The sequence below is a fragment of the Corythoichthys intestinalis genome, chromosome 11 (assembly GCF_030265065.1).
Source record: "Corythoichthys intestinalis isolate RoL2023-P3 chromosome 11, ASM3026506v1, whole genome shotgun sequence".
Lineage (NCBI taxonomy): Eukaryota > Metazoa > Chordata > Actinopteri > Syngnathiformes > Syngnathidae > Corythoichthys > Corythoichthys intestinalis.
The window spans coordinates 7,641,950-7,656,855 of record NC_080405.1 but is presented as its reverse complement, the minus strand read 5'-3'; the positions used below and the strand labels follow the sequence as shown (position 1 = coordinate 7,656,855).

The 14,906-nt window shown below is 42.1% G+C and overlaps 1 protein-coding gene across 3 annotated transcripts in view; it reads left to right on the top strand.

The window, feature by feature from the left end:
* Positions 1-14,906, top strand: part of slc7a11 (solute carrier family 7 member 11) — a 79,903-nt gene that overhangs the window by 54,389 nt on the left and 10,608 nt on the right. For all 3 annotated transcript variants that reach the window (XR_009064867.1, XM_057850944.1, XM_057850943.1), the window contains one exon: positions 7,428-7,577. Coding sequence is in view for 2 of the 3 variants with exons in the window: in XM_057850944.1 (XP_057706927.1) it covers positions 7,428-7,577 (150 nt within the window). In the remaining variant the exon portion in view is untranslated. The remainder of the gene's footprint in view (positions 1-7,427; positions 7,578-14,906) is intronic.

The window sequence follows — 14,906 nt, the reverse complement described above, 5'->3', positions numbered from 1 at the left end:
GATAGCTTTGAATATAACCATCATCCTCCTCTCAGCCACAGTCTCCAGACTTCCCAACTCCAGGTCCACCACAGGATTGGCCTTCCGTTCCAGTTTCTTGAGTCTGCCCACCTCACCTGCCTTGACACCGCTCCCTCAACACACTACAGCGAAAAACAAAGCACTAGCACCCACTGGTAAAACATTTTCAATATCCTACCAGAGACGTTAAAAGATCTCAGTCTCCTCAGGAAGAACAGCCTGCTCTGTCCCTTCCCGAAGAGGGCATCAGTGTTGTGCGACCAATCCAGTTTATTATTAACGTAGACCCCAAGGTACTAGTATGAGTCCACCCTCTGCACCACTTCCCCCAGGGTGATGACTGGGGATGACTTCCCATTCTTCCTACAGTCCAACACCTGCTCCCTGGTCTTGCTGATGTTAAGTCTCAAATGGTTGCTGCTGCACCATATAATAAAGTTGTCAATCAGTTCCCTGTACTCATCCTCACTGTCATCCGTTATACATCCAACAATAGAGGAGTCATCCGAGAACTTTTGGAGATGGCAGGAACCAGAGTTGAACTGGAGGTTAAAGGTGTAGAGGGCGAAGAGGAATGGCGCCAAGACCGTACCCTGAAGCACTCCAGTATTGCTTATTACTGTAGCAGAGGTACAGCCATCCAGTGTGACGCACTGGTGCCAGTCAGTGAGGTAGTCCAAAATCCATGCTGCAATGTCAGGGTGCAGCTGCATCGCCAGCAGCTTATCCTTTGGGAGGCAGGGCTGGATGGTGTTGAACGCACTGGAGAAGTAAAAAATCATCACTCTCTCAGTGCTTCCCTGATACCAGATACTGCTAACTTGAAGTGAATGTCACATTTTTGATCCGGTCTGGAGTTACCATCAACCCAGCAGCAGCGGTGGCATTAGAGTATTAACGTGCTCTCCCCTTAATATCTGTAACCTAACAGTCCAGAAGAAAGACAGGCAGGCCGGTGTTACAACACGCTGGGCTCTTGTGGCCCACATTTATTCAACAAAAACAAAAAGGACAGAATCAACCAAGCTAAATGATCCAAAACCTCCATGATCGAGGATCACAGTCACGCCGTGGAATGCCTCTCCAGACTCTTCTCGGGTTGGCTCCCACGCCCCCCCCCGAAGTCTCTCCCCTTTTATACATTGAGGAGAGCATCTTGATTGCAATTGCCTCATCAGGTGTTGCCTGATGATGAGGTGATTGCCTGCAGGTGGTGTGGTGGTCGCCGTCCATGGTGCTGAACCCCTGTGGCGAGCCTTATCGCACTGGGACACCACACACCCGCTCCGTTAGATGGAAACCAGGGTCGCGTTCTGCTCCTTCCGAGGCAGTTCTCTGCTTTCTCAGAAGCCGCCCTCTGCCTCAGCTGCGCACGCGTGCACCAGCATGCTGTCTGCCTCCGTCAGCTCGGGTTTTCGGGCAGCAGGGGACTTGCGTGCCCGCATCCTCCACCAGTGCAAAACACAAGGTCCGGAAGGAGGTCAGGCAGGCAGAGGTTGCGAACTCACTGGGTGTGAGGACTGGACTCAAGGCAGGACTCAAACGCAGAGTTTTCTTGGTTTATAAAATGATTTATTCAACAATGTCTCTCTTAAGGTAACAACAGACAAAAAAATCACTTCACCAAGGAAGGCAAAAATGTTATCAAAACACAACGTAGCAAACAAACACATGATTCAAGGTCAGATTCTTTACTTTGGCTGTGGACAAAAGCTGGCTTGGGTGACATATCAACGGACGATGTCACTCTGGCACAAAACAAAGGGGAGACTGAGTAATATATATACATATATATATATATATATATATACACAGAATGTAATGGGAAACAGGTGGAACCAATTGGTGATTAGGGAGGACAAGAGGAAGGTCAAGTGCTCTGAAACAAGTAAAACAGGAAATAACCATGACATGACAAACCGCACCACGGTGTGACACTGGGCTCTTGTGGCCCATATTTATTCAACAAAAAACAAAACAGAATCAACAAAGAAAAACGATCCTAAATTTCCGTCATCAGGAATTACGGCCACTCTGTGGAATGTCTTTCCAGTCTCTCCTCCGGGTAGTTCCCGTGACTCCACTCCTTCCAAGTCTCTCCCCTCTTTTATATTGGGGAAAGTGCCTTGGTTGCAATTGCCTCATCGGGTGTTACCTGATGAGACGATTGCCTGCAGGTGTGGTGGTCACCTCCCAGGGGTGTCACTGTCCATAGTGCTTAACCCCTGTGGCGAGCTCAGCAGCACTAGGACGCCATATACCGCAGGTACCTAACACTGCCCATCATGTTATCTCTATTTGCCTCATTGTAAAACCTACTATTACTAACTGTTAACATTAAGAGAGTCCCGTCTCATGAATTACATTTAGATGATCATGAGAGACAGAGTCAGAGGCGGGCAGTACTCACTCGAGTCCACCGCTAGCGTCTCCTTTCAGTGTGGCATTGAAGAGTAAAATGACCCAGGCCAGGATATACTAGTGACTACGTTTGTGGTTAAAGGCTTGCACCCGTTAGGCTACGTTCATACTACAGGTCTTAATGCACGAATCCGATTTTTTCGTGTTTTTCCGACTCGAGTGAGGCATTAACTTGACGGTCTGAACGTGACAAGTCGCATAGAACGGGACCATTTCAAATCCGATCTGGGTCACTTTCGTATGTGGTCTAAATCCGATCTGGGCCACATTTTTCCAGACTGTCGCAGCGGTCTGTACTGTCCAGTCCCGCAAATCGGATTTAATGCAGCAATTACGTCATCAAATAGCGAGAGAGTCGTTACCGTAGCGATGCACCTGTGCGTTATTAGCGCCTAGCTTGCAGTGAACACGGCTTTTGAGGAAGAGCTGAGCTTGACAACAGTCATAAAAAATAAAAATGGGTTGAGGATAAGCCTGAGAATGCTCAGTTTTCTCTCTGTTCCAAGTGAGCAATATTTCAACATTGCCTCCACGGCCGAGAGTCGGGACAAACTGCCCGTATGTGTGTGTGACGTGCACGGACAGTGCGTACATGCTATCGATCCATATAAACTTTGAATATTTGCCTAAAAGGGGATTATTTATGTCTGTTATTTGTGTCCACCTTTTGAAAAGCAAAATATGATATCCCTGGAATGACGGATGACGTCTGTCATTTGTTTTGATTGTTCTGCGCATGCGGGTCTTCTTGCTTAGCGGGTGTCGGACTGCGAATTAGTGCACATGCGTAATACTTGAACGGTCTCAATGGATAAAGGCAGTCTGAACGGGCACGCCAAAAAAACGGATATGACAAAAAATCGGATTCGTGCAGGATTCGTGTAGCCTAAGGCTACGTTCATACTACAGGTCTTAATGCACGAATCCGATTTTTTGTCATATCCGTTTTTTTGGCGTGCCCGTTCAGACTGCATCAAAACAAATGACACACGTCATCCGTCATTCCAGGGATATCATGTTTTGCTTTTCAAAAGGAGGACACAAATAACAGACATAAATAATCCCCGTTTAGGCTTATATTCAAAGTTTATATGGATCGATAGCATGCACGCACTGTCCGTGCACGTCACACACATATGGGCAGTTTGCCCCGACTCTCTCTCGGCCGTGTAAGCAATGTTGAAATATTGCTCACTTGTAAAGGAGAAAACTGAGCATTCTCAGGCTTATCCTCAACCCATTTTTATTTTTTATGACTGTTGTGAAGCCCAGCCCTTCCCCGAAAGCCGTGTTCATTGCAAGCTAGGCGCTAATAACGCACAGGTGCATCGCTACGGTAATTACGTAATTGCTGCATGAAATCCGATTTGCGGGACTGGACAGTACAGACCGCCGCGACAGTCTGGAAAAATGTGGCCCAGATCGGATTTAGACCACATACGAAAGTGACCCAGATCGGATTTGAAATGGTCCCGTTCTATGCGACTTGTCACGTTCAGACCGTCAAGTTAATGCCTCACTCGAGTCGGAAAAACACGAAAAAATCGGATTCGTGCATTAAGACCTGTAGTATGAACGTAGCCTTAGTCATCGTAGATGACCCTGATTTTCAGTAGGTGAATGTGTTCAATTGTAGGCCTTAGTCAGAGAATGTTAAAAGTTGCATGCTTTCCTCTAACCAGATGTTTCATCTCATTCGTCCCCATTATAAAATTAAAAAGATTCTCAACCCAAAGTACAAAGCCCCAAACAGAGACAGTTTAACTAACCACTTGATTCCTGCTTGGTATGCATTTGAAAAGGGAAATCTGGTCTCTGAGCTGAAACGTGTCAAAGGCAGCCATCACTCATAATTGATCTGTTTGTTCTCCTTTTTTTCCAAAGAGAACTGATAAAGTATCAAATCGTTCCACAAAATTGAAAATAGGATCGGAATCGTAAAAATCTTATCAATCACACTACACTAGGTGTCGTGAACCCCCCACCCCCACCCACACACACACTTGGAAGTGTCAGACCCGACAGTCAACGATTCTACATTCAAGTGGATGTGAAGTAATATTAAATATATTATATATTTAATATATTATATTAAAATATAATATGAAGAAAAATATTTAAACCTTTTTTTAATATAAAAAAAAGGTTTAAATATTTTTTCAAAAAACTTATTAGTGCAGTATTGGTAACGATACCACACAGCCAAGTATCTGGAGCAAAAAATTGTATCGTTAGTTTACATTCTAAGCTATAAATTGGCAGTCTCGGATTGTTATGGCAGACATATAAAGAATGTTACAAAAACTATTTAGCACTCACTATAGATTATCTATGGAATTAGGTCGATTAAGATCGGTTTCCTGCTCAGTAAAAGAATAACAGAAGTGTTGGATGAAGCCCCTTTGTCAGCTCCAGGCTCAGCAAAGAAAATGGCAGAAAACAAAAATAAGAGCAGAATCTCAAAGCATTAAGATACTGATGAATTCCAGGTTCCTTATACAGGCTTTGCACCACCAGATGCTATCAAGACACCCGCCCGGGACTTAAAAATGCTGTTTACTGATCAGATTATTAAACATATTGCTTATCAAACTAATCTGTATTCTCCCTAGAAGTTAGGGATCAAAACCAACAGATTTCCTGGCTATGATACTTTTAATGGGTGTTTCAACAGTGTTTGACAGACAACTATGACATCCACTGTTCTGAACACCCAAAGAACAAGGAAAAACCCAAACAGGTGAAAATGGGGGAAGAACCAGATGTGGAATCACTCCTTCAAGATGACTAGGCAATAATGGATGTCAAGTGGTCAACTTTTAAAAATTTAAATGATGCTATACAACGATATCTAAAACAACTACAAAGTCCATTCATTGTGATGAAACACCATAGATAGTATTCAGGAGAAAGATCCTTCCTGACGACCTAATGCTAGACTCCTCCAACATTGCATCAAAGGAAGATGACCACATTCAAACTGGTCTTGGTCGGTTGGTGTGGAGCCAATATAGAAGCTTCGTTTACTGCAACCCAGTCCCCCCCTCACCGGATTGAGCATGCTCGCAAACCTGCAGACTTCTGTTTTGCTCTCTGTGTCACCTAAAGACGTGCATGTTGGGAAAGTAGGTTCTGGAAGGAACATACGATGCAACTAAGTCGACAAGGTAGGAAGGTGCCAAGTCATGTAATATTTTCTAAGAAAGTAGAAGGGCCTTAAAATTGCCAGTGCAAATTAGCCTAGAAATAATGTAATAAATACTCATCCTGGCCAAAAGCCTTTCCGCCGAAAAAAAAAAAAACCCTGATGAATGGAGCTTCAAAGTTTTCTGCTGTGCCAGTTCACCTGGGATCAGCCATGATATACTGCTGTTGGCATGACACCCCATAGTCTGACCATGAGACCCCACAGTCTGACCAAGAGGTTCTACGCCGCATTGCTGTTGACAGGGCAACAAGAGTTGAGGATTTTGCTAGCCTTAGCACAACAAGAGTGCTGAATCTTCTAATCTAAGGTGTGGAGTCCTTCAGATTTCAGTTATCAGATGTTCCTTGTGGTAGGAGAGGCTGTTCTTCCATTATTCTTGACTGCTTGTTATCCCATCCATTTTCCTTCGCTGCTCTATCAAGGGTCTTTCACACTCTTCAGTCTTGATCTTGGTGAGTGAAGTAGGAGCTACCTCTGGGAAACAATGTTGTGACAAGATTTTGGAAAACCATCACACAGCCAGGGATATGTTTTCTCCTGTATGTTTTCTTCTGTGACAACCACCTAACTAGTGTTGACCTGGTCCTGAGCCTGGATGGAAACCTGGGAATATTGTGCATTGGCACAGTCTGCACACCCGCGTTGCTGAAGCTAACCTCATAGAAGACAAAGATCTTCAAGTCTGCTGAAGTTGTATTTGCACCAAATGGTATGAGAAAAAGTGTCTCACCCTCCTGAGCAGTGCCTGTGAAATCATGCCAGCAGTGGAGCAAAAACGAGAAAGTAAACATTGCTGTCCAGTTCCCATCCCGTTAGTGATAAGCATTTAAGTTGCCTTGATCTTTCAAACATGCATGTTCATCTGTACAAGACACTAGCCAATTCACGCCGCTTTTATTCCCCCCCTGTTTGGATGCACCCTTGACCAGTGCACCTCCAATTCCTGTGGTGTATACTGAAGAAGAAGACAATAATTCCCAAGATGTTTTGCTTGACTCTGGGACACAGTTTGAAATAGGTCAACAAGCCAGCATGTAGACAAGGCCTACAATCATCTCGCTGTCCACTGCTAATGTCCTATTAGAAAAAGTGTCCCCAAAACCCCCTACGACCACATTTAGATGTGCACTATTACGACAATCGACATTGGCCACTTAATACTGACAACCAGGGGCCGTGAAGCCTTTGCCCAAAGGGTCTGTCAAGATAGAAATGTGGGAGGAGCCTTGTTTTCCTGTGCTTGATGGGTCTATAAAAATAATGTGCCTAAGGTTATACGAGCCTATATTTTGTTTGTGCAGTTTATTTGAAAGATTTCTTGCTAAGAGGCAGTCATGTGTGTTTACTCTCAAAATACTGAACCCTACATTGCTCCTGATGGTGTGTAATTAGTAGGTGAATGAGGAAATAATGTCAAAGCACCTAGAAGTTAGAAAAGTGCAGTGCAAGTGTAAGCCCATTTACCATTTAAATTTTTGACATTCTGCTGTGGAAGTATGTAATGTCTGGGCCCGTCACTTTTATCAACAACACCAGTTCCAATGTCTTTTCTTTTAATGATAAGAGAGGAAAAAATTAACCCACTCCAAGCAGAAAAGACAATGCAAAAATTCGGGCTTTATGAAATATCTGCTCATAAAATGTTTTCAATATTTTTTAAATAAAATGTGACTTAAAAACCCAACTATATCCCCCCCCCCCCAATTAACTGAAATGACAGAAAAATGTGGCAAAAAAGCGGAGTTGCCCTTAACTTATTTTTAAATTCTGTGTGCAGTATCCGATGACCATGCTCCAGCTATTTCTGGGAGACATCTACAGCCTGTTAAACTTCATGAGCTTTCTGCGGTGGTTATCTATTGGTGTGGTCGTACTTGGATTAATCTATCTTCGATACACCCAACCTGACCTCCCACGCCCCTTCAAGGTCAGTATTGACACACTTTGTGTTTTCACCTATGGACATTTCATCCAAGCAATATTGTTTTCAGAAAGCAAAAATACTTGCTTTGCCCAATGTTCCAAGGGTGCCAGTGTTACCAGTATCACTTTTTGGAACCTAAACTAAACATGGTTTTAAAATTATAGAACTGAAACACAGGACGCACAAAAACCTACATGCCACATACATATGAGGGTGATGGTTTAAACTAGCCCCCATTTGTCAAATTAGACCCAAAAGCAGGGAAATTGGGGAGGCGAGACAAGGTGCAGGTGAACTCAAAAAGGTTTATGAATAATTAACAAAAACAAAAAAAGTACAAACAAAAGGCTAGGACAGGGGTCAGGAACTTTTTTGGCAGAGAGAGCCATGAACACCACATATTTCTAAATGTAATTCTGTGAGAGCCATATAATATGTTAAAAAAGAAAAATACAAGTAATGTGTGCATTTTGTGTTATTTCAACACTTATAAAGTATCTCTGAATTCTTTTTAATAACATAGTTATGTTGTTGCTAATCAATGATCAGTATTTCTTACCATTAATGCGACTTCTGGGAGACACTGAGACACAGATGGTTGATACAAGAGGCAGCGGATTGGTCAAGACACAAGGAGCAGGCCACAACAGGTGAAATCAATGGGTAATCACATGACAAGACCCACTAGGGCACAACCCTAACAGAACTTAATAGGCTGTATTGGCACCATGGAAAAAGTGCTTAGAAAATGGATTTCGTTCCACTGAAATGGATCTACATGATCTCTGCATTGTAATTTACATACGTTGCTAATTACTACCAAAAAAAAGTTCTACTCACGGTTTCCAGTCATTTTTTAGTAATTAGCGTTTTCGTGTCGGTCTTTTTTTCCCCCGTGGCGCAGTGATATTGATACGGCGGAGTCGTATCGTCAGTGTGTGAAGCCATTTTAGGTCACGTGCACCAATAGGAGACGAGGACTGTTGCTATGCACTTCGAAAACAAACAATATGGCGGCGACCGTGTCAAGCTACGACACGAGCGAAGATGAACCAAAGATAAGAAAACCGCATTCGGAATTTAGTCAAAAGGCATCGAAACGATGCTATATGCATCTCTCAACTGTCCAAGGGCGAAAAAGGGCAGGAATTTGGAAAAAACGTGCAGAGCCCGCGTGGTTGCGTCAGACAATGGCTTTCTCTCCAGGCTCCGTCGAAGGATCTTGCTGAAAATGCGTCGACTGGGATTTTTAACGACATTCACAACAGGTAAGCCACACACACGCCTTTTGTTGTGAATAACTATGGGAGTTGTAGGCTTCTGGTCAGATCACATATGAAGTTAAGACTTGCAATGTGAGTTCTGGGCTGTAGCGGTCATTATTATGATGTTAGATTGTTAACTTTGAGCAAAAAGTTTAGATTGACAAATAACATAGTATTTAGTCTGTTTAACCGTAGTTCCAAAAACCTATTTGATAATTTTATTCAGGAAAAAATGGCAGAATAGACAAGCCTATATAATTTGGATTGGAAGATTATGTAAATATGATATGGATGAAACAGTTCTCACATGGTTTATGTGTGTGTGCGTGTTTTTCAGAACTGAAACACCCTTCACTGACAGCTACAACTTCTTCTGTGAGACCTTCGTCCATTAAAAGATTAGAGTTGACCAGGAAGTGCTGCGAATGGACAAGCTTGTGCAAATATGGCTTTATTGGGACCATGGAAAAAGTGCTTAGAAAATGGATTTTTTCAAAGCCAATACCCTCCTAACTTAGTCACCAGCCAGAAATGTATCTTGATGTGAATACACAAAAATACAGATCTAGCGTTGCTGTTTTTGCTTGTTTTAAGTGTTATATTAATTCTGGCAACACAAAATCTTTATCAAATATCATAAACACATCTACCAAACATTTGAAACAAGTATTGGTGCCTTAGTATACACATAGGTGAATTCAGAATGAGAAATGTAGCTAATTACTTGAAGGAAACACTTCAACATTAATGATTTGCACCCAGCACAATGAAATATTTATTGAATTAAGCTAAAGGCTTATGTGTCATATTAAAAATATCACAACCTACTATGCAATGAAATATATAAAATAAAAAATGCACGCCATGATCATAAATAGCTGAAAATCAACCCAATTGCTACCACACCCTCCTAAATGTGAATCATGGCAAAAATGGAATAAGACAAAAAAATTAAAGGGTGATCAAAAATATAATGTGCCAAAATCATAAGGTGATACTTAAAAAATGAAAGACATCACAAAAGAAGTGATGGACACGTGTTGAAGATAACTTCCAAGTTTTATTTCATGTTTCACAAGTGCTCAAATGCGAGCACACCCAGCAGCACGGACAAAATCAAGCCACGATGAGAATTCCTCTCAAACGTGTGCATGTCGCAGTTATTGTCTTGATTGCAACTGTTGTTCGATATTTCACATCATCAGTACTTGCTGGACGTGTTGGTATGTTAAAGACAAAGTTCGTTATCCATCTTTATGGCACATAACGTATGTTATACACTAAGTGTATGTTCCACCACTTCCAGCGAATATTGATGACATGAAAGATTACATAACAGACGCAATCAACGCGGGAGGGAGGAATTCTCATGTCATCTTGATGTTGTCCATGCTGCTGGTGATGGCTATATTTGAGTTCTATGAAAACATGAAATTAAACTTAGTTACTTCCTACATCTGTCCAAGGTAGTTTTTTTTTCAATGTTTTTCGTTTTTGACATGGCATTTTGATTTTGGCACAGCCTTTTTTAATCACACTGTATATACACAAAAGGTTGGAATCATTCAAGTATGGTACTGTTGGTACACATTTATTTAAACATGGAAGTATCTCATACTATAGAAATACACATTATTACACATACAAATATTGAAAAACGAATTTAAAAAAAATATAGAAATAAAAGAATAGTAAAACTGTACATGACAACATTACTCCTCAAAATCGCTTTACTCAAAGTCATCATCCCATCCAAGTGTCTTCTGTTTCTTTGGAAACATTCTCACATGGTTGGCACCGATATAAATCAGTACAAGAAAGTTTTGCAGACATACAGGAACATCTTCCCATGTCACAATTGGTTTGAAAATTTGTTTTCAAAGTAATATATTTTACTGAAAAATCACACTGTGCAACAAGAGAAAAATTTAGATGTGCAATATTTGGTTGAGTCCCATTTCTTTTAATTAGGATGTCATGCCGATTTGACATCCTGTTAATGATGTCCAGAATACCCTCCATTACTATCTGATGCTGCCGGCTGGACTCAGTCAGCAGAGCCTGACACTGCTTTTCAATGTGTTGATTTTGCTTTTCAAACACCTGCAGCATCCTATCAAATTGCGCATCTCGTTGCCTTTGGTATTCTGCGTCTGAAGCCTGCCATTCCTGCACAGTTGTTGCACAGTGTGTCATTCTTTCTTCTCTTTGCTGCAACAAATAAGGAAGGAGGAAACTCAGTGAAGAACTGGCTGTACACCACACTACAAGTTCTCACTATTTCTTAGCAAGATGCAGGAACAACAGATTATTTCCTTACCAGGTCTGGGATGGCAGAGGGTGCTGACAGCTGGGGCGGCGTTGGCTGATTATTTGTGAATCTGGACAAGCAGGAAACCGGTGTATAGTTACTGAATTTCAAAGAAAAAAATAATAGCACAACAAATATCAATAATAAAGGATGAGAAACTTGGATGTTATCAGTTTTGTATATTTTTCTAATGAAACTTAAGTGCAGCAATGATATGATCCCATTAGGTTGTTAGTTCACTCAGCCAGGCTAACCACCATTATAGCAGCACAGATTTTGCACATAAAATACAACATTTCTTTACCTGATTTAAGTAAGCTGACTGGTACTGGCACTTTGTGGGGGCAGGGAATGGCAGGACATCACAACGGTGTTTTCTGGTGGGTACACAGGGGATTAACACTTTTGAATAAAGTTCAGAGACAAATGGTGGTTAATAAAGAAACTTTTTTCTTTTAAACAAAGCATGAGTACAGCCATGATATGATCCTGCCGGATAAATAACAGTTGTACAACAGCAGGGATTTTGCATGGACAGGTTTCTTACCTGATGCGGGTTGGCATTTGTCACTCAGAGGGGGCATGGGATTGCTTGATAAAGCCATTGGTGTTTCTGGTGGTCAGAGAAATATTTTGAATTAGACCTTAATTCAAATAAACAATAGGAATACCATACGTCTTCTATTTACATTTGGCTAATGTAAGTTAGAGAAGATAAAAAAAAAAGTCAACATTTCTGAATGCATTCAGGCAGGATGACTTACCTGATGGCAACAAGGGGTACTGCAGGCAACAGGAATTGGATTTGATAGAAGAGATCTGTTTTGCTCTGTTTGAATAGAAACATAATGCATCCCAACAACATAACATTTAAAGGATTGAGAATTTAAAATTTCGCTGTGAAAAAATCTTTTCTAAAAAAAAATCTTATTTTAAAATCTTATTTTCCTAAGTGTAGACACATTTTCTGATTCTGCAGTGTTATCTAGGTCAACATATCTGTACAGCAATGTTGACATAACTATGTATTTATTCACTTAGCTTTCTCCATTACAAAAAGTAAAACGAGAGTAGTCATGTCCGACACTTAATGCATCCGTGGGGAAACACCTTCAGTAATTCGGTTCCCAATGCAGCGTTTAGAATACATTTTATCAGGGGAAAAATACAACAAAAACGACAGTGTACGCAAGTGAACCGAACCGAACATGCAAAAACAAACTGTTACACCCTTAAATAACTTCTTGTGCCATACCTTCAAGCAGCTGGGAGGGTGGGTTATTCTCCTTCTGCGTCAAAGACCGCAAAAGCGGAGCAGAGGAGTCTTTTGTTTTGGCGTTTCCATATGCTGGTCTGTGGCCCAATATGAGGTCGAGCGTCTCATACCATTTGTCAGTTTTTCTGTCTGCCTCGCTCTGGTTGTTGTGGTCTTTGATTTTCTTGTAGTCTTGTTTCAGTTTCTTCATTTTTTCCCTACATTGTTTTGCGCTGTGGTAAATCCCAGCCTTCTCCAGTTGTGCGCTTATCTCGGGAAATATTTTTATGTTGCGTTGCGACCCCCCAAGTCCTCTTTGGACGTTCGCAGTTGAATAAATAGCAAGGAGGGCTTTTACCTCCTCGTCGCTCCATTGAGATTTTTCTGGCTCCATTATTTTTCCTTCTAGCAACAACAAGAATTTACAGGCAGGGTAGTTGTTTTTTAAATATGGCGGCTCCACGTGATGCGCGAAAAGTAAGGGGCGTGTTTGCAGCTGATTTCAGTGAATCACCAAAGAGCTACGTAATACCGTTCCTGCGGCCCCGTGGAAAGTACTCACTTCAGATTTGGGGCTAAAATGGTGCTCGGAAGACGAGGTCCTCGTCCAAGTTCCTACATATCCGAACACGCAAAATGACGTCATCCACCCCCAAAAGGGTCGAGGAACTGCGGATAGTTACAACAGTGCGAAAGCGCCTAATACGAGTGACACAAGCCACACAAGGCGGTTCTTCCAGAGATGTCTAGATGGGGAGAAAATCGTCTGTGATTTCAAAGGATTTTCCAGATTCATTGCCATTCATATGGTGTGTTCCATTTGACTATGTGTTATGTGCTTTCAGTTTTGCACTATGATGTGCTGGAAATGCTTGGTAGTGTGCAGCAAAAGCTTAGCTAGGTGTACTCAATGAACACACGAGTGAACACAATGTAGAGATTTGATGGCAAGAGTCTTCTTGAAAAAAGCAGTGTCAGGCGTCAGGTTTCTCAATACTGCACACATAAAATGTTGACATTTCATGTGTGCAGTATTGAGAAAGCCACCATTGTATTGACAAACGTGTGTTAACAATTGTAATAAACTATAAACACACCTGGCTTCATTCGTTAAACACAACAGCTCAAAACTGAAGACACCTGACCCAAATGATGTGACCACACCCGTAACAGGGTGTCAGATCAGGAGTGTCAAGCCGGTCCTCAAAGGGCCGCAGTGGGTGTTGAATTTCATTCCAACGTAACGAGATGAATACCTTTTCACCAATCTGGTGCCTTACAAGTGTAATCAGTTGATTGCAATCAGGTGCTGCTTGTTTTAGCAGTGTTCTTGAGCCAATGTTATAAAGGGCTTGTTCATTGTAAGGACTAACTGTAAACAGGATGGTGTGTCGGTCAGAGCACAGGTAGAAAGGTGACAGGAATCCAGTGTGGAATTCAAATGGCTTTAATTTACCTGATCTCTTACAATCCTCCTCGATGTGCAAAAATAAGGAGTTGTAACTCCACAGGGCATTCCGTAGGAAATAGTTTGTTGTCATTTACTGATGTGCTAGTATACCTATCACGGAACCAAGGAAATGAATGATTACACCTGGTTTAAGTCTAAACTAGGACAGATAATGGCCTTAAATGTGTAATTATTTGGACTATACGGCATGTCAGCTACACTAGTATGCCTATTATCCGGATTAGTTGTTACACGGATAATTTAGGCGGGTAATATTACCCGCCGCTTAATATGGACTGCTATCTCTGTACAACAATCGGATACTAAGGAAGTGATGTCATGCCGTCGCCATTTTTAGTGTGGCATGACGGCACCGTAGACAATTGAGGCGGACGATCACGGCGTGGCATTCCCGCTCCTCTTTTCTTTTCCACACAGTTTTCTTTAACCTTCAAACTACGTCGCAATAATATGCTTTATATCAGTGCACATTTGTGGTCCTTCCTTTGCGGATGACGCGGAGATGAGCATTTTTTTTTACAGAGCTCGTCTCCCTCGTTGTCTCCGATCAGCCAGCTGCGGGGCTGGCCCCTCCCAACTCACTGCCGATCGAACGTGAGTATATAAAAATGTATAAAGGAAAATTAAACCCCGAAAAGTGACCTGCGTGGTACCCCTTGTCAAAGAGGCATGCGATTAGTTTTTTTCATGAACTATCCGTCTGTCAAAACTGTCGTCACATCCAGGATCGCCACTGTAATGCACAAGCACTCCTGGTTGTGGCTTCCAGGAAATATACGCAGCGCCACACCATATGTTTCTATTTGTTATTTTCCAAGTGGTGAGAGCGCAACTGAGCATCGATTGTAAAATCCCAAGTAACGATGTCAGGCGTTGTTTTCTATAGGAACACCTGGGGAGACAGCTTCACCCACGCTCGCTTCCACTGCCTGCCACGCCAACTCGCTCCCAGCTGTCCGTTACACCAACACAAGCGAACTGGCGTTGTGTGATAGCGAACCCAACAAGAAAACACTGGGAAACAGAACGC